The following is a 21301-nucleotide window of genomic DNA, read 5'->3' as shown; positions in this document are numbered from 1 at the left end:
AAAAATAGGTAAGCAAAATCGAAAAGGGCTAAAAGAAAGGGGGGGGGGGGGGGGGGGGGGGGGGGTCCGGAAATGGCATATAAAAAAGCTCACACCCCCCAGCTTTTCCAGCTGATCAAGGGGTGCTACGAAAACCTCTGTTTCTCCTTTTGCAAGGCAGGGATTTTACTGACGACAACGCGTCTCGAACCCGGGACCCCTAGCTGATAAGCTGGCCTGAAAGGGACAGGTCAGGTGTGTTACACACTGACCTAGGTGCCCCAGGTTCTGTTGGGAGGTGAACTGTTATTGTCATATTTATGCTGCGAGGGTGGATCGTTTTATGCATCTGGCTTTGTCAGCGGTCATGTCATGTAAGTGAATTGCGCATGAGTTATCGCTTCGTTTGGTATTGTACTATTTTCCCTGTAAGGACTGCAATGGTCTTGTACGTATACGTGGAATGATAAATCTTGTGTGTAATCGTTGAAGCCATTATCAGCCTCCAGTTTCAGATCAATCGGGAGTGTGCTTCGCACTCGACAGTCTCCAAACGCCCACATGCCCGCAGGAACTTTTTTAACGGCTGCCATAGCCTCCATCTGCAACAGGTGGGTCAAAAATCAGATCTAGAAGGACAAGAGGATGCATGTGAGTAGCATTTTGTAAGGATTCTGGGAATCCATACAAATGAAATCAAATGTATATATTTTGTTGAAAAAGCTGCGAGCAGGGAGACAAGTTCACTTTGCAGCGTATATGGCTTTGCAATATGATAGAGAGGTCTTGCAACTGAGCGATCTTGGAAGGAACCTCAGCTGTTTAGGTAACAGTTCACATGGGACGAATAATCGCCCAAATAGGAAGGCAGTAATTAACTGACTAATAGTAAGGCTAGTCCACGTGCAATTTCCACCTTTTACGGAGAAGTTTGGGGCGCTAAACCTAAAAGTCGAGGCCCCACAATCAAGTTAACTTTTGGATTAGTCATACCTGTACCGAGTGCTTAGTCATCATGTAAATACCCGTTCGAATTTCAGAACCCGATAACATGCCGGTTTTTCATACCTAAATGTCATGCACTGCAGCCGAGAGTGAACTGATTTCGCTTGATTCTAAATCAGAAAGCGCCACCTGAACAGTATCCTCCAGAAGTCGTAAAAAAAAAACAAAATTAAAATTAAAAATCAAAAAAGAAGAGGCTACATGCAACAGCTGGGATTCGCTGGTGGTCACCCACCCAACTACTAACCAGCCGGCGTGTGGCTTAAGTACGGCTGAGCGGACGGGAAGCCCTGTTTTCCACACCCTATGGTCGCATGTGCTAGACAGAGGTTGGAATTGGTTTATATTATGCGAGACTATCTAATTTAGAAGTTGACGCGGGCCGTCTCCGCTTCTGCTGCATCTTCTCCTTCCCTTGATAAGAGATTCTACTGCATGCGAGACTTATAGGCTGTGTCCAGGCTGGACGGTCGATTAGCGGTGATCTAAGTTCAGCATGTTTGAGAAAAAAAGGGCCCTTTTGGAGGGCGCTGCTCGTGCAGGTCCTTGCTCTGATAAGGACTCCGGGGACTTGATTCAATTCCCGAAAAGGCGCTCTCTTGTCACACGAGCCTGGACCTTAATCCTGGCCTGCTCTCTCACGTTGATCGCGCTCACTCTATGGAGCCCTCTACGGATCAGACACTGTCAGGGAAATCGGGTGCCAAGATCGATTGAAGAACGAGTTAATAAGATTCTTACAGAAACTCCTCTGATAGGTAGGTTCAATTCATTCCTCTCCAGACCCTGACGAAGAGATGCTAAAACGGACGATGAAGATGGGCACAACGACCTCCCGATTCTGATCCGATATCGCTATGGAAATCGGATCTATGGATCCAATTTCACTGACCTGTTTGTTCATGGCAACCTGCCAGGTCATGTTGATCTGCCACGCCTGTCAGCCGGCAGGGTGGGCGGCTCCTTCTGGAGTGTTTATGTACCGTGTCCCGCAGATGGCACAAACTATTCAGACGCAAATTATGCGAAAAGTAGGTGTATTCTGTTCTAGTCATGCCTGGTAATTGGTACCATAAGCGTATTTCATTGCTGCAGGACGACGCTACTTCGTGTATTGAATTCTATATTTTCATGGCCCAACACGCTTGTTGCTGACCTACGTCAGGTGTAAGAGAAACGTTCGAACAGGTCGACGTAATCTCTAGGCTCCAGCAAGCATATCCGCATGTCTTTTCGGAACCTCCCAACGGAACGACAGCCCTGCAGGCATTCCGTGAGGGGAAGATTATCTCTCCATATGGGATGGAGGGGCTGCACTCGATCGGGAATTCCTTCGCTCATCTCCGAACTTTCTACAAGCTGGGTGTCTCCTATGCAACCCTCACGCATAACTGCCACAATATCTTCGCCGATGCGGCACTTGTGGAGATTCCCGGAGGGGGCGTAAAGAAGTCCCAGCCGCTGTGGCATGGCGTTAGTGAGAGGGGAAAGGATTTGGTCTTTGAGATGAATCGTCTGGGAATGATCGTAGATCTGTCGCATGTCAGTCAGGACACGATGCGAGATGTCTTGGGAGATGGCAAGGACGGCTGGAGCGGAAGCAAGGCTCCCGTCATTTTCAGCCACAGCTCGGCGTATGCAGTGTGCCCGCATCCCCGCAATGTCCCCGACGACGTCCTGCAGCTGGTCAAAAGGACGGGCTCTTTAGTCATGGTGAACTTTGCGCCTGATTTCGTGTCATGCACCGCATCAGATCGATCGGATGGACTTCCAGACTTCTACCCTCCTAATGCCACACTCGAGCACGTCGTTGACCACATCGTTCACATTGGCGAGCTAATCGGCTATGAGCACGTCGGACTGGGCAGCGATTTTGATGGTATCGCATCCACTCCTGCCGGACTGGATGATGTCTCCAAATTCCCTGACCTGGTAGCCGAGCTGCTCAGACGAGGGGTCAGTGACGACGATGCCGCGAATGTGGTGGGAGGGAACCTGCTCAGAGTGTGGAAGAAGGTGGATGAAGTGGCTTTGAAGTTGCAAGCAGAAGGTGCGCAGCCGGTGGAGGATGACCTCGGTGAGCGTCCTCTATAAATTTAGGAAAGCATATATATATGATCAAGAGTATAGATAATATCGTTTGTCAGGAATACAAGAAAGCAGGTCATTATTGCATGTGAAAAGAGAGATGTGATGAACGTGATGGAAGGATGCTTTGCTGCTGATTATTTGAGATAAGGATCAGGTGGCAAACCGGGCCTGAGCCTAATCAGAAAGCAGGGAGAGATGAGCTGATGAAGGAATAGAAGGCACGTGGCTAGCCAGATTCGTCACAGCATTGCTTGCGTGAATTAGGTAGGTACGTTACTAAAACAATTCATTTGGTCATTTTTGTTGCTGAGTTCCAACTCGTGCTGGCGATATCTATCTAAATTTACAAGAAAATGATTTATATTCACGTTTGATCGTGAAAGAGATGCAGGCCTAACACCAATTCATATATCATGTCCTTCAATGGCCTTCAATCCTCCTGTACTCCCTGGTATCATTCACTCGCTGCTTTGATTGCTTGCTTGTGAGAGACGCATAGTTCTAGTCGATGTAAAGCTTTAGAGCACATAGTCTCTATTGCCCTTGGCCAATATCTGTTCACAGCAAGTCTGGAATACCTCCAAGCTCGTGAAGGAGCTATACCTTGACTGGAGACAGAGAAGAGACAATCCTTGACGTGGTGTTGAGAGCCGTCTGGTTGCAAATGCACGAATCGTGACGTATTTCGAACCAGTAATGCCAAGGGTGGGCAGTTAGACGGTGCTGAGACCTCTTCTGTGACATCTGAGGGATAGCATGGATTGCTGTGAAATCACCAAAGGGTGTTCCTCTTTCCCCGCTGATATGGGGACTTAACTGGTGTCTGGTATGATGCATACCCTCTGTAAGGAAGAGTTATCTAGCCTTCGGATATCCCTCATGTATCATGCCTCCATAAAATATCATGTGTTTCTGTGAGCAATTCCCACTCGATGAGACTGGGGATACCTCAGGCTGCCTTGCTCGTCAAGTCGTGGGGAATTTCCTCCTTCGGTTTGAGGCCTGCTACACAGGGAGCATAGAAAAGCTTGCCAGTCCATGCCCCTTTGACTGTTCTGGTAGCAACAAATATCCAAAGCAGGATGACAGCCGTGGCAAAGATCTACAGACCAATTAGCCACTGGAATAATTCGAAATTGTCAGGACTGGCGAGACTTACAGTACCCAGGACCTTGAAGAACTCGGACGACATCTCGATCCCAATCTGGATTGTGCTGGCTGAAAATACGCCCAGAGGAAAGGTAAACCCCCACCAGCCCATATTGAATGGAAAGGGCCGGCTCTGATAGATGGAAGCGATCGCCAGACAGAACCAAATAAGGCCAAATCCCCACATGATGATGGCCACGAAAAATCCGAGAACGTATAGTACGCTGCCTGCAATCGGATCCAGAGTATTGGTCTCTTGAAAAACTTGACGACTCACTTTGCCCAGGTACATGATGCTACATAGAGGTCAGCTACAAATACTCAAATGCGAAGGAGAGAGATCAGAAGCATACCCGTATCCGCCAAACCCAAGCGGGCCCAGCGGGAGAAAGCTGCTCACAATTACCTCCCTGGGCGGCAGCTTGTGGACGGCGAGGCGCTGATAATACATGACGAGGACAGCCATTGCAAGCGGGACGCCCATTCCCCAGAGAACGTAGCAAGCCATGATCGTCCCCAGCGCACGTTCGTTGTTGTCTAGAATCTCAGCAACCTCGGAACCCAAACCGGCTGAAACAATGGTGGCAGCAATCGGCAGCAGCTGGGCAGCAGTGATTTTATCCAACGACTTGATATAATCGCGGGAAACACTGTGCTGGAAGTTAGCGACTCTGGCCATAATATTCGACAGGTAGTTGCGATTTCCACTGACAGCAAAAAGGACAGGAAAACAGTCACCGCAACAGCAATGACGGCATCAATCATCCAAAGCACCCATGCGACGATACTCGCCCATGGTCCCCACGCTGGAACACACACAAAAACCCACATCTCAACAAGGGTCGCGAAACCCATGGGCATGGTACCCAAAAAGAGCGAATTCACGGGATCGCGGATCATCGCAAACCAAATTTCGGGATACAGCGAGTACCGCAGAATGGAAGTAAAAAGGGCGGATGCAAAAAGCGCAGTGTTCAAGATGAAGAATATTATCGAGAGATAGTATAGCCAGTGAGCGTGGAATGGGATGCTGATCAAAAGCACGGCGACAATACCGGTGCCCATGGTAACGGAGAACCACCTAAGCAGCGTCAGTAGGATGGAACTAGACGGAGCCTGAATGCGCTCAAAATGTCATGCTTGAGCCCTTCATTCGGAATGTATAGAGGAGCTTTGGTCACGTACGATGGACTGAAATGCCTCACCACGCGTCGCCACCCGACATCATACTTGGTGAGGGTTAGAAGGCCATCTTGATCAGGTTTGGGCTCATCAGAGCTGGAATTATCCTTCGGCATATCAGGAGCATCTGGCTTATTTTGTGATGGAGCACATGCTGGAGCCTGACCGCAGTCTGCAGGTTTGGTGACGGCAGGATTATTCGCCGTTTCGCCCTCCGACAAAGGAGTCTGTTTGGAAGAATCATTGGACGACATCTTCTATGCGAATTGATTCCTCGCATCTATTGTGACACGAAGAAAAAAAAATAAGATGTTCAGAGGCGAATGTTTAAACTAGGTGTGTCATTCCAGGTACATATAGACCGTCACCACGGGTTTCGGCCGAAAGTTACCAGGAGAAGATAGACAATTGACATCTGCGTTCCTGAGAGGATCCACTTCGCCAGGAACCTGATTTGTGGAATGCCTAGCTTGCTAGGTCAAGATCGACACATGCTGAGAGGATCGAGGCCATTTATCTGACAATTCTTTGATCTCGATTCTTCTCATTCTTTCCATCTTCGGCAATGATGGTCGAAACGGCATTACGTCATGTCATGCTTCGACAGATGACTAAGCAGAAGTGTGCACAAACTATGCAAACATAATACCACAAAATATATCACACGTGATATGGAAAAGCTCATTGGTCCAGACTGTGTATGTATGTCCATGGCCAATCGCAATCGCTGCCGGCAAGGCGTGCAGGGCATTGCTCGTGTCTCTGGCGTTGTCATCCCTGTTGCCCTCTAACGCGATTAGGACGATCAACTAAGATGGATCTTATCATGATGGGCGGGGGATATCTTCAGGGGCCTGGAGATGGCTTCATCCCCGCCTTCGACGTCACTTCTGTGACAGCAATTCATGATCTCGATGAGAGATGTCATTGTATTTGACCCGGCCAGGTTTCTAAATATCAAGCGACAAGGCCATCATGCTTGACAATATAATGTAAGCTGTCTCTGTACAGCCCGTGTCTATGAGTTCGCACCCTCCTAATCATCGCACTCGACAGTGGGAATCCTCCCCAGTCAGAAACTCGCGAACAACGCGAGTATGAACGGGAACTCTTGGAGCGTGGACAGCAGCATCATCGGATCCCTTCACAAGACGGTGTCGACGACACCGAGGACGACGACGACAAGCAGCCGCAGAAGCCCGGCTTGAAGGGAAAGTTGAAGGGGTTCTGGAACCAGAAGGTCAAGCCTGCCTTCCCTGAAGCGATCGCGGACCTTGGGCTCATCAAGGACGTCTTCACGACCGAGACGCTCATTACCAAGGACATCCACGATCCAATTCGGCACCCGGAGATCACTCGGGTGGCAGAAGTGCGACGTGGACTCGGTCTCTGTGAGAGCGAGAAGGCCTACCTCGCGCAGCGGAAATTACACGTCCGCAATCATTTTGCCAAGTTTCTCGGTCTGGATCCTGAGCAGGTCCACCCGGACGATGTCCCCGTCGTGGCCTTTGGAGGGAGCGGAGGTGGCTACCGGGCCATGCTGGGCATGTTGGGCTACTCTCGCGAGATGAAACGAACAGGATTATGGGATCTGCTGACCTACGTCGCTGGTGTGAGCGGCAGCTGCTGGGCCATGGCAGCCTACTACGCCTTCGCCGACACCAACATGGAGCATGTCCTCGAACACTGTAAGAGACACCTTTCCCCCTATCATCCACTGTCCGACGAGGCTATACGAATGACATTGACCGCTCCTGACGGCGTGTACAACACCCTCGGGCCCCTCGTGCAGAAGCACTACAGCCACCTGAACATCGTGCTCATGGATCTGTACTCGGTGCTTACCACGGGCTACTTGTTTCTGCACCACAGCTCGGAGCCAGACAGTCTGCGGCGCAAGACAGACGGCTATCAGCGCGGCTGGTACAAATGGTCCAGCGTCCAGAAGTGGCTCAAGGGCGGTGCAGAGCCTCTCCCGATCCTGACGGCTATCAGACACGAACGGCCCTGGAAGGACTGGGTGGATAAGGAGCACCCGTTCCGGGACCAAGACCCGACTTCCAAGGAGCACTCAGAGACCGTGGACGCCTGGTTCCAGTGGTTCGAAATGACGCCCTACGAGATCGGGTGTGACGAGCTGGAGGCGTGGGTGCCCACCTGGGGATTTGGCCGGCCGTTCGAACTGGGCAAATCGACCATGCAGCTCCCGGAGCAGTCGCTGGCGTTGCTGCTCGGTTTATGCACCAGCGCCCCTGCAGGTCCATTGAATTCGTATCTGGCCACCATCAAGCGCAATCTACCGCCGGGGTTCATTAGCAACGCCGTGCAGGATCTCGCGCAGAAGATCACCCATCTGTGGGGCAAGCAACGAACGGAGGAGTTCGAGCAACACCATCCTTTACACGCATGCAACGAGCACAACTTCATGTTCCACCTCACTCCGGTCCCGAAAGGACAGGCTCGCCCCCCGGGCATCGAGAACTCGCCACGCATCCACCTGATCGATTCCGGGCTGGACAACAACTGCCCGACGTACGTGCTCCTGCGGCCCGAGCGGGAAGTGGACGTGATCATCAACATGGACGCGTCCAGCGACGTCCACAAGGACTGCTTCCACGAGCGCGTCGACCAGATCGGCAGCCGGCGCGGCATCCACTACAAGCAGCGACAAGACCTGAAGCCCAAGCCTGGCGCAGACACCAGCAATGCCGGCCACTCCAAGGGTCACTACGCACAAGTCTACGACGGCACGCTCTGCGAGCGCCCCGCAACAGTAGTCGATTCCTACGGGCACACCGTAACCAACCCGCTTGCCCCAGTCTGCTATCGCGAGAACACAATGATCTACATGCCGCTGCTAGCGAACGAGCGCGCGGTGCCAGGCTTCGACCCGTGCACTGCCAAGTTCTCGGGAAGCTACAATCTCGTCTGGACCCCAGAGCAGGTCGAGATGCTGCTCAAGGTTGCAGCGGCCAATTTCGCCGAGGGCCAGGAGACGATCAGGCAGGTTCTGCGGGAGACGTATGAGAAGAAGAAGGCGCGGCGGGAAGGGCAGGCTTGACCGGCTGACCGACGGTCATTATAATAAAGCCTTATTATCTACCTGTATAAATTGTCTGTCTATCTGTTGGTATATACATTGTTGGGAGGAAGAAGTTGGATTTTATTTATTACCTGCCTAACCTACCTACCTACTTACCTATTCGATTTCTCCAGCCCAGCGCATATACCCCAATTGGATTGCACCATGATATCGTTTTTCCATTCAAATTCCCTCGCCGTCCATGATTTCCTGGATATAACCATACTGAAGTTCACTCTTGTTTATCTATTTCAGGAACGGACCTTATCTACTCCGTACCAACGGACGGATCAGGATCATTAGTTGAAGCCCCCACGGTGGAGATAAGAACTGCATACACTAAATTTACATATAGTTGCAGTTGTCTCAAACTTAGAATGATTTTTTTTTGCCCCCAGTGGAGAAACGACCGAAGGATGAACTAGTAACTACGGAGTATCATTAATTACTTGATCTGCTCTAATGATTAAAGGATGGACAGTTTCCTTGTGTTTCATCAGACCAAAAACTGTACAATGGTACAGTACAATTCGGGAAGTAAGTATATATAATGACTAAGCAAAACCAGTACAAAAAGACATCTGAAGCAGCCGCAATCGTCAGACGCATTTCCCCAGGGCCGGCAGCCGCCTTAACATATGTTCGTCCTAAAGAATGTACAAGAAACTCGGTCCGAAAGCATCCAGGCCTATTCATAGCTATACTTCACGTTGTCTGGCACAGAGAAACGAAAATCAGAGTGGACTAAAATTTGCAATCATAGGCGCTGGAACACAGATCACCACGCCAGGGACACAGCCAGCGCCACAACGGCGCCAAAGGTGCTCAGCACGCCAGACGAATGCTGCCTGCTGGCGGCACCGGTCTTGCTGGTGCTAGTAGCGCTGCCGGCAGTGCTGGTAGAGTTGACGGCGTTGCTGGTGGTGCCAGAAGTGTTGGAACCGGGCTCGTTGGCCTGGTCGTTCGACAGGACACGCAGCTCAATACCCGAGATCACGTTGCCATTGGAGTCGTAGACAGTGGTGGAGATCGTCTGAGAGGACACAGAAACCAGTTTGCCAACAGTGGCACCCTTGAGTCCATTCTCAATCAGGTCATCCGCACCGTCCGGACGAGCTGGAAGGTCGAACGTCTTAAGGAAGCCAGAGGTCGAGATCAGGGAGGGGCTGCACGGCGGGGCCTTCACAGAGGTCTGCGTCGTGTTGGAGGACTCGATGCGCTTCAAGTCAAGCGCGTTGTACTGCTTCTGCAGATTCTCATAGTCGATGAGCAGGGTAACGGTGCCGTTGTCGTTGATCTGCACCAGACCGTAGTTGTTGGCTTCCTGTGTCCATTCGTAGACCAGACCACCAGAAAAAGCCTGAGTCATGTCTTCTCCATACAGAGCCTGGACCTCGGTAAAGGTGCGAGGCTCAACCAAGTTACAGCCATATTCAGAGAAGAAGGCCGGCAAAGATGCATTGGCGAAGTCTGCAGTCAGGACATCGTAGCCACTCTTCGTGTAGCTGGAATCTCCACACCATGAGTAGGAGTTGAGCCCGAAGAAATCAGAGCGAGAGCTGGTCGCGTTGGAGAGATCGCAGGACAGATAATTGGCAGTGTCAACCAAGATGTCCCGAACGTCGGCGGCAGAATATCCGACGGGAATGGAGCGGTCGACGTTCTTGGCGATGTAGTCTTTCAGGTCACGCTGGACAGCCTAGATACCACAAACAGACCCCTGTCAGCAACAGCTTCATTAACAGGGACAGTCAGCAGAGGAACGTACCCGGATGTAGGCCGGAACCTGCACAACACTCTGCTCGTTGATGACCTCATTTCCGGCGAAGAAACCGAGCGTGTTGGGGTAGTTCTTGAATGCCTCGACCACGCCGAAGATGCGCTGCAGGTAGTCTAGGTCGTAGGTGGTCCAAGGAGCGGTCCGGTCGAGACTGCCATTGGGCAACGGGGAGTTCACATCAAGGAGCATGTAGATACCGGCCGCGTTGAAGATAGAAGCGCAGTCGTCATGGCTGACATTGGTAGCCAGGTTGTAGACACGAATCGTGTTGATCTAGATGAAATTGGCGTGAGGAGCTAGTCCACCGGTAAACGAGAAAAGTCACAAGATTGGTTTGACATACACCCAGGCGCTGCATCAGCGCGGCATCGCGCAGGCAAGCATCCTTGTCGCTGAGAGGGTCGGCGCTACCGTTGAAGCCAGAGGAGCCGCCAGGCTGATAACTGCAAGTGGAAAAGAGACGGTTAATGACGCTTCTCCCAGGACACCAGAACCGATGTGCTCACTCAATTCCTATGATCTGAAAGCGATCCTTGGTAACGCTGTCCACAAAGTCTTTTCCGTCCACGATGAGCGGGTGCACTGCGACGGCAGTGGTTGCCAGACCACAAAGCGCGGCGAGGAGACGGCCGTACGACTGATAATTCAGACACGTCAGCTGCCAAATTTCTGAAACGGGAGGATCGCGAACTGGGGGAAGCGACATACAGGCATTTTGTCGGTCGCTGTATATATATAGGCAGATCTCGACGACGTCCGTGAGGGCGATTAGGCAGTTCGGAATACGGGGGTGCAAAAGGGGAAAGAGTGGCCGCGCACGATGCGCAAAGTTGCAAAGCAAGATCAAAAAGCGTAACGACTGAGCGAGCGAACGAAAGAAACGAATAAAAAGGGTAGGAGCGACCTCCCCAGACCGTGGATGAAGGAGAAATAACGAGGGGTATGAAACCTGATGCAACGACGACAGACGAGGAAGGAGGGAGGCCGCAATTAAAGGGAGAGACACAGCTAGCGACTAGCTGATTACGACGGCACGATAGGGCACCGATACCAGCGACCAAGGCGGCCAGTCTGAGACGGCCTGAACGGCCCTCAATGGGGCCGGGATGCGCTGGAGATCTCCATCATTGATGGGCGCCAACGAGCGCCGGTGCAAAATGCCGGCTTCGATGCTACCCGATGCCGCTTCTGACTCGCTGAAACACGAGAGGCCCACTATGCCGATCCTGGGCTGAGCGAGAGCGAGCCGTGGTGACAAACAGCCCTGGAATGGATGGTTTTATTATTATTAGTGCCCTGGATTGATGATTATTACTCTGTGTGGACTATGGAGCATGTACGGAGTATTGCATGAACCGACAGCCAAGTCATCTCAGCGAATTGGGCTCAATTTAAAACAGTCATGACACAACTCCATACAGTGATTAGAATAAAATAGATTGGACCTCATAGGTTGTTCGTTAAAATACATTGAATCTTGTCCCCCTCAGAAAACCGCAAGGCAGAGATACCAGCATCGTTGCCCTAACAGACGGAGGAGAACAACAGAATCAAATGCAGAAATCAGACAGACTGCCACGCACAGACTCCAAGAGCCGGCCGGTGGCAATGCTTAGAAAGTATACAGGGAAGTGGAGATGGAGAGAGCGGACGCCGCAGGCGATGGCCAGCCTTTGACGCCAGGTGAGAAGATTTTTAAAATGGTCAATGCGAGATGGGAAAGGGACGCTGAAACGGAGCAAGCTGAGAGACGGCAGGTCAATCACTCCACCCCGTGGCTGTCAGCGCCACTCCCCCCGGTAAAAGTGCCCAGCTTCAGGCCGCTGTCCATGGCCACCATCTCAGCCAGAATTTCAAGCACGTCTTTCGGCACCGTCTTGTCGTATATCGAGATCAAGTCCTTGGGTTGAGGGTAGACCTTCAACGCCTTATAGAACGCCAAAGCGGCTTCGATATTGTTGGAACCTAGCATTAACGTCAGCAGCCAGAATTTCACCATGCTAGGCATGATAGATAACGTACCGTCCGCGCAGAGAGACTCGCCCTTGGCGACTTGGCCCATAAAGTAGGCCTCCTTTTCCTCGAGATCAGTTGGGAATCCTTCTTCCTTCGCCTGAGCGACAGCCTTCTTGATTGCTTCCCGCTGCTTGGCCCCTTGCGCCTCAACCTCCTCTTTGACGGCTCGAGCCAGTCGTCGATTATTTCTCTTCAGAGCTCTCCGAAATTCGGGGTCGGATTGTCTCTTGTAGTCAAACCACACCGCATAAGCTAGCCTCAACATCAGCACAAGACAGCAATGCAGTGATGCAATTTTGCAGGATCAATTGCAAGAACAGTAAGGAACGAAATGCGTCATACCGAGAATGCCTGTCAAGACCGTGCCGGCCGACGCGGCCAACAGCGTCGACGTCTTCATGGCGGACGGGCGGCAGCGGAGGGGAGAGAAAGACCAAGTGAGAGAGCACTCCTGAAAACGGCAGATCAATGTAGAATGCTTGCAAAGACCGATGCTGCCGGGTCCAGATGGCGAATGCTGGGTCTCTGCTCTTGTTCGATGCTGCTGCTGCCGTCGGCAGTCTTGTTGCGGCAACAATTAAATTAATTTTGAGAGCTGGTGTGGATCATCGTTGTTCCGCCGCGGGTGCTCGGAACGCTGTCACAGCACAAGCGAAGCGCCAGCTGTCCAACGCCTGCATCACGGAGCCAAGAGACCCTGCAGTGCAGGCGTCCCTTCCTCGTCACATCCATTGCTAATTTACGATCAATATTCTGCCGCCATGGAAGGGCGCGGCCTGACTCTGCGCAGCAAGACGCGCCGGCGACCCCAGATCAGCGCCCCGAAGCCCATCTCCGGACCGACCCCTGCAAACAGCAAGGCTGCTGGCTCTGGTCTTCCCTCTGGCCCTCGTGAAAAGCCTCAACAGAGCGGAGCGACCTCTGATCTGGTCAAGAAACGCTATTCTTCGCGATTCAACCAGCCTCCTGACTTGGATCCCGATGCCCCGCCGGTCCCTAGCCTCCCACAGGACTCAAAAGGATACGGTGGTTCATCCCCTGCTGGGAGAACTCCGCAGGAGGGCACATCCCAGCCGCCCCGCGTCGACCTCAAGGCGCTGAGGGATCCCAGCTTGCCTGTCGAGAAGTGTGAGTGCTGGCCCCTGCGATGACGTCCTAGTCCGCTGTCTAACCCAGGAGTCCACCAGATGTCGCCAATTTGCTTGCCAATGCCTCCGAGGAAGAGATCCAAGAGTACCAGGAGAGTCTGCGAAAGGTCAGGAACCGGACATCGACGGACCTTCAGCAGAATGTCTATCAGAACCGTACGCAGTTCATCAAGATTAGTAAAGAGGCGGAGAAGCTGAAGGGGGAAATGCGAACTCTCCGGACGTTGATGTCGGAGCTCACCACCGCATTGGGACAGACGAGTATTGCCAACGGGCCCAACCCGCTTTCTCCCGTTGATGAACGTTTCTCCAAGCGAAATAACCGCAGCTCGGTGGCAAACCTGGAGAGCATGTGGAACGTTCAATTGCAGACGTTATGGAAGACGGTCGAAGGGTCGCAGAAATTCTTACCTGCTGTCCCTGGCCGGCATATCGTCTTAGAAAGTGGTCATTGGGTAGAGCTGGATTCTGCGACGTGGAAGCCTAAACGGCCGGTGCATATCGTCCTTCTGAACGATCATCTCCTGGTCGCCGCCAAGAAACGGAAGCGAGTTGACCAGAACAACCCCAACCAGCGGGGTCCGGCGCCGACGAAGCTGGTTGCGGAGGAGTGCTGGCCATTACAGGATATCGACATGATTGACTTGGGCGCCAACCTGGGCACTGGGCCGGCGCGTGCAGAGGCAGAAGACAGGGGAGTCAGCCAAGCGATCAACATCCGATATGGGTCCCGGTCTTATACCTATCGATACGACCAGCGCACAAATTCAGCCAAGAATGAACTCTTGGCCACATTTCGAAAAACGGTAGAGGATCTTCGCAAGACCCTTCGATCAGAGACAGAGGCCGCACACAAGTCCGTGGATGCGCTCGGCTACCTAGGACGGAGAGATAGGAAGTCGGAGATATTTGATGGGTTCGAAAGCTCGAAGGATAAACCAGAAGTCCGCATTGACGTTGATGGCAAGCAATACAATCTCCGATGGGTCGAGGGGCAGCTGGACCAGCTGGACATCGACATTGCGCTCCAGCATTTCGAGGAAGCGGTATCCAGCGTAGAGCGGCTACGGAAATTGGCCCGAGGTCTCAAGGGCAATACGATCGCGCAGGATATCATCAACATGAAAGTCGATGAAAGAGCCACGAAGCTTGCGGGTGTGCTCTCGCGAGCGTTGGTGGACACGCATTCGTTCCTCATGGCAACCAAGACCAATGTCGGCTGGCTGAGCCGGCTAGGATTTGAAGATCGAGCGCGAGAGGCGTACTTGCGCGCGCGAACCGAGGTCATCCACAAACGGGCTAGGTAAGTCTGCACTGTAGAATTATTCACATGAGGTGCATTATGATAGCTGACGACGAACACAGGCAATGCGTCTTCGAGGGCGACCTCCCACTGTACATCTTCCAGATATCATTCGTCTACTTCACCCTGATCAAAAACACCATCAGCATCTATCAGCAATGCTTCCCGCCCGTGATGACGAGCGCCTGCATCAAATGGGCCAAGGAACACCTCGACGGGTTCAACGCCATCCTGGTGCGGCAGCTCAGCAGCGTGCAGCGCGGGACCTCCGTGTGGAAGAAATGCATGGACCTCGTGGACGAGCACGCCAACATGCTGACGGATGTTGGAGTCGATTTCAAGGATCTGATTGGGAAAGGGTTGGAGGAGGTGGGTGAGCCATCAGGAGAAGCGGATGCGAATGCCGGAGGTAATAATACGACTACGACGGACGCAGCGGAGGAATCATCCAAGGCGCCGGCCGCCTAGGATTCATGAAAGCAATCAATCTACCTAGGTAATCAATCAATTCAGTCCACCGTATGGGAGTATGGATGGATCCATGTGCCATGAACGTTGCTTGCTGGAAGATCCATGGATGCCTCTTTTTTTTTTTCTGATTTGATCCCAATTCTCTGTCTGTTTTGTTCTTGATTCCATCTCATCTTGCAGGAGGTAATAAATATTAATCGATCGGTTCACGTTGCAATTAATCAATCGGTCAGTCAATGAATTGAGTTCATGACACCAGCCATTTATGTGTTTTCGCTGAGCGAATCTGTCTGTATTTTTTTTAATATTTCTTCCCTCTATTTATTTATTTATTCACTGTGTATATCCAAGAATGTTCTATCTAGCTTTCATTTAGTCGATCTGATATATATATACCTGATCTGAATATTCATCCATCCGCTTTCTATATGTGTATGATATGAGGATATATGAGGATATATGAGGATACACGCAAATGTACTGTACATACATACAATGTTTGGTCCGGCAGCACGGCGGATCAGACAGACAGACAATATTCCAAGATTTCGAGGCTGGGCTACGGCAGAACATAGTTGTACACGATCTCATCTCCGTCCCCTGCGACACCCCGACGGCGGGTCTTTCTTCTCATCTTGTTCGTGCTCCAGATGCTATCCCAGGCGTCGCCATTATTCAAAGCCTGGTCGGCCTTGAGACTACCCATCTGGAAGTCCAGCGTGTTACCCAGCGCGTCATCGGAGGGGAGACGCATCCAGTGGCGCACACAGGTGGGAACCTCCTCCTTCACATGGCTGACTATGATGAGAACCTGGTGGTCAGATAACCCAGAGAAGCGGCCCCTAAACTTGCGCGAGACGCTGTCCGGGATCCAGCTTTCGTCAAGCTCGACGGCGCCGATTGCGCCATGTCGTTCCCGGTCGCCGTATTCGAGGAAGTGGAAACACTTTGCGCGGAGAGACGGCGACATTCCCGAAAAGGCCTCGTCGAGGATGATCAGATCTGGTTTGCGGATGACCGCTCGGAGGAAGAGCACCAGCCGTTGCTGTGCGACGCTGAGATCCGAGAAACGCAGAGAATCCGCATAGCTCACCTCGAAATCCACCAGTGGGACGGAGTCCAAAGTAGGGGCGTCCGCCGCTGGCAACGGAGAGACCAAATCAAGCGGGTCTGGTTCGTTCCCTTTTCCAGGGGATGGACTGCCAGCGGTGCCAGCAGTGCCAGCAGTGCCAGCGGTGAAATTGGGATCCAGCTCCGGTTTGAACAGCATCAGCACTCGGTCGACATCGAGATCTCGCTCATAATCCAACGCAGGTTTGGAAAGGAAGGTTTCTGCCCATGCGGACTCTAGCGCTTGGCGCACCGTGAGCTGTCGGGGAAAGAACGCATGGACCTCGGGAGAGGAGTGGCCAATTCGGGACTGGAGATCAAACAGAGAGATGGCAGGCTTGCCGGGTTCCGGAAGGCGAGAACGGCCAAACAGGCGGATTGGCAGCGCATAGGCTTGGGGGTGATCCGACGTGATCAGAGACAGCAAGGTCGTCTTCCCTGAGCCGTTGGCCCCTATGATTGCCCAGCGCTGACCACGGCGCACTCTCCAATGCAAGCCTTCTTTCATTTCGCCATTGACACATTGTTGCCAGCCACCTAACACCGTCTTGTCCCCGTATCGAACCTGGACTCCGTCCATCTCAATGATAGGCTCGCCATCCATGCTAGCTACTTGCTTGTACACACGCGGCTCCATGTCCTTGACCAGGTTCAGATCCCAGAGAAGTTTTCGGTCCATAACGCCCTTCCTGAGAGCCTCCCTTCCGGTGCGGAATATTTCTTTTTGTTCTGGGGGCCATGACTTCGATGGTATGAGCTTTGAGTTCGACAGATATTTCCAGACCTTAAAAACCTTCTCAGCCTCTGATCGACTCCCTTGAAATAAGACGCGATGGCCATTCCCAAGGACGAAAAGATGAGTGATCCAGTCTGGTAACTTGTCCTGAGGGCGCAGGGAGAGCACAAGCCTCGGTGCGGATTTCTCTGCAAGCCCCTGCAGAAGCGAGGATATGCTGTTGACAGTGACCGGATCAAGCCCCACTGGCAGCATCAATTAGTCTGCAGCTGAATCCAGATCGGCACAGATGTAGTACTTACTGAAGGGCTCATCTAGCAGGAGAAGTTCTGGTTTAGCAAGCAGGGCCTTGGCTATCCGTGCCCGCCTGGTTTGACCATTGCTCAGATTTGCAACGGGCATGTCCAAGAGGTCTTCCAGCTTCAAGCTAGCGACAACCTCTCCCAAAAAGGCTTCGTCGTGTGTCTTGCCCTCTTCTTCTCCCTCGAGCGGGTTCAACGATGTTTGGCCCCTCAGGTACTGCCGGACTGTCCAGTCGGTCTCCTCTCTGAGACTCTCATACCGAGCACTCAGGTACGCGCCCCGGGTTCCTCCCGTGGCCTGGGAGCCTTCTCCGCTGAATCCAACATACTGTATGGCATTCCCGGGATACCGCAACCGGGGATCTTTGGCGGTGATTTCGTCAGTGGAGAGATAGGGATAGGAGCGAGCATTCGGAGGTACAGAGATGTATTGGCCGCGTAAGATATCGAGAAGTGCCGTCCTCCCTGAAGAACCAATCACGGCCCAGTGCTGCAGTTCCTTTTTCTCATCTCCCTCCACAGCCTCCGGTTTCGAGGGAAGAACGAAGTTGAGGTTGGGGAAAAGAGGGGGGTTGTGTTCCTTGTTGTCCGCGGAGGGATAGCTCCGATAGAAAGTTCCGTTCTGGATGCGAATCAGCGGAGGTGCAGAGGACACATTGCGGGTGGCACGATAGAGAATCGAGGCTCTCCAGGACCTCGACGGAAGAAACGGACGTCTCAACATCCCTAGCACCCCCATTCCCTTGGAAGATGCTGTCTGCAACCCCGGTGCGAGACTTGCGGCCTCCGATGTCGCGGCAAAGATGCCAAGCCGAATTCCGCTGTAGGGCTGACCCGCACGTGCCACCGCGTCTCCCCTGTCACTTGACTTGCTGCTTCTTTCTTTGACAGAGTAGAACAACAATTGAGGATGCGGTTCAAGAAGTTGGCGTGATTGTCGAGACTAGAATTTGAAAGAAATATGACCAGCGACTATGTCCAATCTCTTTTCATTGCGCCAACTCCTTGGACTGAGATCTCTAGATTATGCCCGGGGACGGCAACACATCCCAGGCTAGCCATCAGACCTCGCCTGAATCCACCCCTCCTGGCCGTCCAGAAAATGGCCCAGCTCTCACCTTAACCGGAAGGACCATTCAGGCGTGTGATCGATGTCGATTAAAGAAGGTAGGCCACGCCTTCACCGGCATCGATTCAAGACACAACTTCTTGCTCACAACTTTGCTAGGTTCGTTGCGATGGGGCCGTTCCTACGGTAGGTGAATGCTCGCAGTAGCTTTGCGCGCAATAAGGGATGCTAATCTGTCGCAATTGAAGTGTGGACGGTGTCAACGCGTCGGCCTTGAATGCTTGACCACGGTAAAGCTGAACCGCAAGTCTTACCCCAGAAGGTATGTAGATATGTCAATTAATCTCAGGATAGTGCTCACGGCATTAGCTACACCGAATCCATCGAACAGCGTCTGAGGCAATTGGAAGCCGAAGTCCATCGACTGAGAGACAGCAATGCCATCAAGGATAAACGCATCAAAGAGCTTGAGTCTTTGAATACCAGACCTGCTGTCTACGGACAGCCGAACTCAAGTAGTCCCCGAGGAACAGTCCCACTCATTACCGCTCGCCCAGACAGCTTCTCGAAACACAATGCGAGGGCATTGCCTGACGAGCCCCTCTCACGCGAAGTAGGGCGGATGAACCTTGACGCGTCTGGCGTTGGACGGTTTATGGGCTCCTCATCGGGAATTTTCTTCGTCGGAACCGCGGAGCAGAAGCTCGCCAGAATCAGTAAACCGCCTGGAAAAATAGGAGAGGCACTCCTTCGAGTCGACATCGATGATGATACAACACAGTATCCTCTTCAACCTCCCATTGACAATGAACAGGCATCGATTATCCTTCCGCCATTAGAGACTGCTGTGACGTACATAGACGCCTGGTTCGATTCTTGGAAATTCCTGCTTCCGATCCTTCATCGTCCTAGCTTCATGGATGAAGTGAACGATCTCTATTCAGCGCCGCCTGAACAACGTGATAGAGCATTTCTGGCGTTATTCTTTCTCGTCTTGGCCCTGGGATGCCGTCACTTGTTCCTCACCGGCGTAGCCAACCAGGGTTCTCCGACTGTCATTGCTGAAGGGAAGGATGTTGATCTATTCTGCCAGTCGTCCAAATTCCGGGACAACATTCTGGCTTCAAATGATCTCCGAACACTGCAGTTTCAGGAAGTTCTGGCCATGTGGTACCTCTACACGGGCAAGCGCAGTCTCGCCTTCCAGGTGACTGGGAGCATGACCAGACTAGCCCTTGAGCTAGGGTTACATCGACATACGAGAAGATTCCACTTCAATCCATTGATAACAGAGCTGCGGAAGAGGGCATTCTGGGTTTGCTACATGCTCGATAAGTAAGTAGTACTCACTTATCACTGCTAGGGATACGTTCTGATCGACAACAGCTTCCTTTCTGCAATTGAGGGCCTGCCAAAAACACTCCGAGATCGTGATATCGATGTTGAGCTGCCGTCTGATGTGGACGACGACTTTGTCACCGCGGATGAGTACTTGTTATCCCTGCCCGGTGAACCGACCGGAATGCTTCTTTTCGTGTCTCTGATCAAAGTCGTGCGCATACTCTCCAACACTCTGGAGAGTCTATATACCACAACGGAGAGGAGACAGGCTGTGACAAAGATTGAGTCCATTGATCGATTACTTGACGAATGGCTGCACAATCTTCCCGATCATCTACATCTTGATCCGGCTGCTCAGGGAACTGATCCGGCTGTTGCATTTCTCCATTTGACCTACCTCTATACGCGATTTGTCGCTCATCGCGTGGCAATTTCATTCCAACCTAAAGTTATCCAGTACTGGACTTCGCTCGCAAAATGTACGGCTCTCGCAAAGGAGATCATATGTCTGAATTCCCAGTGTCAACGCCATCTCCTCGTCTTCGAGGTGAATCCTGGATCGCACGCGTACACTTTATGGTCCTGCGGGCTAATGGCTCTGTATGGCTTTTGGGAGTTCAAAACGAGAGGAGAGGGAGACCTAGACTCAGCCACTGCGAGCGATTTGAGGTTAGCGTCGGAAACCTGTGTCAAACTCCTCCTGTCACTGGTGGCCGCTGGCAGACGTAGAGAGCAGATCAGAGTTGACAACCTCAGGGAAATCACCGCAGCAGTATTCTCCAGACAGACGTCGTCTGCAGATCCTTTCTGCAACTCTCTGCGTTCTGAGGCAGTCGCAGGGATCCCTCAATTAGCACCAAGCTCCCATCCTCCGTCAGGTAGACAATCCGCAACTCCAGGGAGCACGTTCGATCAACTCTTCCAATCGACATGCGCTGGCCAGGGCGAAGACCGGACGAATTCAGCCCTTCAGCCGCAGTGTAGCGGTGCGACTGCGCAGGTCAACGCTATTGATTCTCCCGGCTTAGTCCGCTCGGAAATAGCAATGCCGTCTCCACAGTTGATAGATGGTTTCAGCATGAACTACAGCAATGTCGTCTCACAACACCTGCATGAACGCTTCCAGCAGATGCCATCATCCATGGAATATGCTCCCGGTCAGGGATCGGCCATGGATAATAACCAGTCCCTGGATGACATCCAGAAAATCTGGGACGATCCGGTTTTCGATCTGACGTCCATGATTACCGCGGCGTCGGCGGATCCCAGCACTGCCTTTGTAGATGAGATGGCCAACTTTGTAGCGCGTAACAACGATGGATCCGGATCCTCTAGGAAAAGGATAAGGACGGATGCAGTGTGAGCCAGATAATGGTTTCGCTTGAAGATTTCATTGCTGTTTGTTATTGTCATTGTTCATGTCCGTCCTGTGAATGAAGTATAGTCTTTATATCCCTGTATAATTATAATTCATGACACTGCAAGCAGCCTCAGCTTCTCAAGTAGAATCCGCGATGTAGAACCTTAATTCCCTTAT

At 52.2% G+C, this 21301-nt stretch overlaps 9 protein-coding genes across 9 annotated transcripts; 4 read left to right on the top strand and 5 right to left on the bottom strand.

Annotated features, from left to right (window-relative positions):
* Nucleotides 1–1480: 1480 nt before the first annotated feature.
* On the top strand, nt 1481–3078 carry VTN77DRAFT_448 (uncharacterized protein; the record flags this gene model as incomplete). Its single annotated transcript, XM_069420543.1, has 3 exons — nt 1481–1742; nt 1803–2015; nt 2150–3078. 3 exons carry the CDS (start codon nt 1481–1483, stop codon nt 3076–3078), a joined length of 1404 nt encoding a protein of 467 aa, XP_069280509.1.
* A 946-nt stretch (nt 3079–4024) lies between these two features.
* On the bottom strand, nt 4025–5660 carry VTN77DRAFT_447 (uncharacterized protein; the record flags this gene model as incomplete). The annotated part of the gene is made up of 5 exons (XM_069420532.1): nt 4025–4177; nt 4235–4520; nt 4578–4874; nt 4937–5305; nt 5410–5660. The coding sequence occupies 5 exons, from the start codon at nt 5658–5660 to the stop codon at nt 4025–4027; spliced, it is 1356 nt and encodes a 451-aa protein (XP_069280508.1).
* Nucleotides 5661–6381: 721 nt separating this feature from the next.
* VTN77DRAFT_446 (uncharacterized protein) lies at nt 6382–8467 on the top strand (the record flags this gene model as incomplete). Its single annotated transcript, XM_069420521.1, has 2 exons — nt 6382–6398; nt 6463–8467. 2 exons carry the CDS (start codon nt 6382–6384, stop codon nt 8465–8467), a joined length of 2022 nt encoding a protein of 673 aa, XP_069280507.1.
* Nucleotides 8468–9266: 799 nt separating this feature from the next.
* On the bottom strand, nt 9267–10982 carry VTN77DRAFT_445 (uncharacterized protein; the record flags this gene model as incomplete). Its single annotated transcript, XM_069420510.1, has 5 exons — nt 9267–10187; nt 10257–10541; nt 10612–10711; nt 10775–10905; nt 10977–10982. 5 exons carry the CDS (start codon nt 10980–10982, stop codon nt 9267–9269), a joined length of 1443 nt encoding a protein of 480 aa, XP_069280506.1.
* A 301-nt stretch (nt 10983–11283) lies between these two features.
* Nucleotides 11284–11785, bottom strand: VTN77DRAFT_444 (uncharacterized protein; the record flags this gene model as incomplete). The annotated part of the gene is made up of 2 exons (XM_069420499.1): nt 11284–11499; nt 11780–11785. 2 exons carry the CDS (start codon nt 11783–11785, stop codon nt 11284–11286), a joined length of 222 nt encoding a protein of 73 aa, XP_069280505.1.
* Nucleotides 11786–12030: 245 nt separating this feature from the next.
* VTN77DRAFT_443 (uncharacterized protein) lies at nt 12031–12684 on the bottom strand (the record flags this gene model as incomplete). Its single annotated transcript, XM_069420488.1, has 3 exons — nt 12031–12233; nt 12291–12536; nt 12627–12684. 3 exons carry the CDS (start codon nt 12682–12684, stop codon nt 12031–12033), a joined length of 507 nt encoding a protein of 168 aa, XP_069280504.1.
* Nucleotides 12685–13045: 361 nt separating this feature from the next.
* Nucleotides 13046–15203, top strand: VTN77DRAFT_442 (uncharacterized protein; the record flags this gene model as incomplete). Its single annotated transcript, XM_069420477.1, has 3 exons — nt 13046–13412; nt 13472–14735; nt 14798–15203. The coding sequence occupies 3 exons, from the start codon at nt 13046–13048 to the stop codon at nt 15201–15203; spliced, it is 2037 nt and encodes a 678-aa protein (XP_069280503.1).
* Nucleotides 15204–15765: 562 nt separating this feature from the next.
* On the bottom strand, nt 15766–18093 carry VTN77DRAFT_441 (uncharacterized protein; the record flags this gene model as incomplete). The annotated part of the gene is made up of 2 exons (XM_069420466.1): nt 15766–17297; nt 17355–18093. 2 exons carry the CDS (start codon nt 18091–18093, stop codon nt 15766–15768), a joined length of 2271 nt encoding a protein of 756 aa, XP_069280502.1.
* Nucleotides 18094–18380: 287 nt separating this feature from the next.
* Nucleotides 18381–21127, top strand: VTN77DRAFT_440 (uncharacterized protein; the record flags this gene model as incomplete). Its single annotated transcript, XM_069420455.1, has 5 exons — nt 18381–18521; nt 18583–18609; nt 18672–18745; nt 18793–19758; nt 19810–21127. 5 exons carry the CDS (start codon nt 18381–18383, stop codon nt 21125–21127), a joined length of 2526 nt encoding a protein of 841 aa, XP_069280501.1.
* Nucleotides 21128–21301: the final 174 nt, after the last annotated feature.

This window comes from Rasamsonia byssochlamydoides (assembly GCF_041956645.1).
Source record: "Rasamsonia byssochlamydoides strain NRRL 3658 unplaced genomic scaffold VTN77scaffold_10, whole genome shotgun sequence".
Lineage (NCBI taxonomy): Eukaryota > Fungi > Ascomycota > Eurotiomycetes > Eurotiales > Trichocomaceae > Rasamsonia > Rasamsonia byssochlamydoides.
The sequence above is the reverse complement of the archived record's forward strand: the minus strand, read 5'-3'. Positions and strand labels throughout refer to the sequence as shown.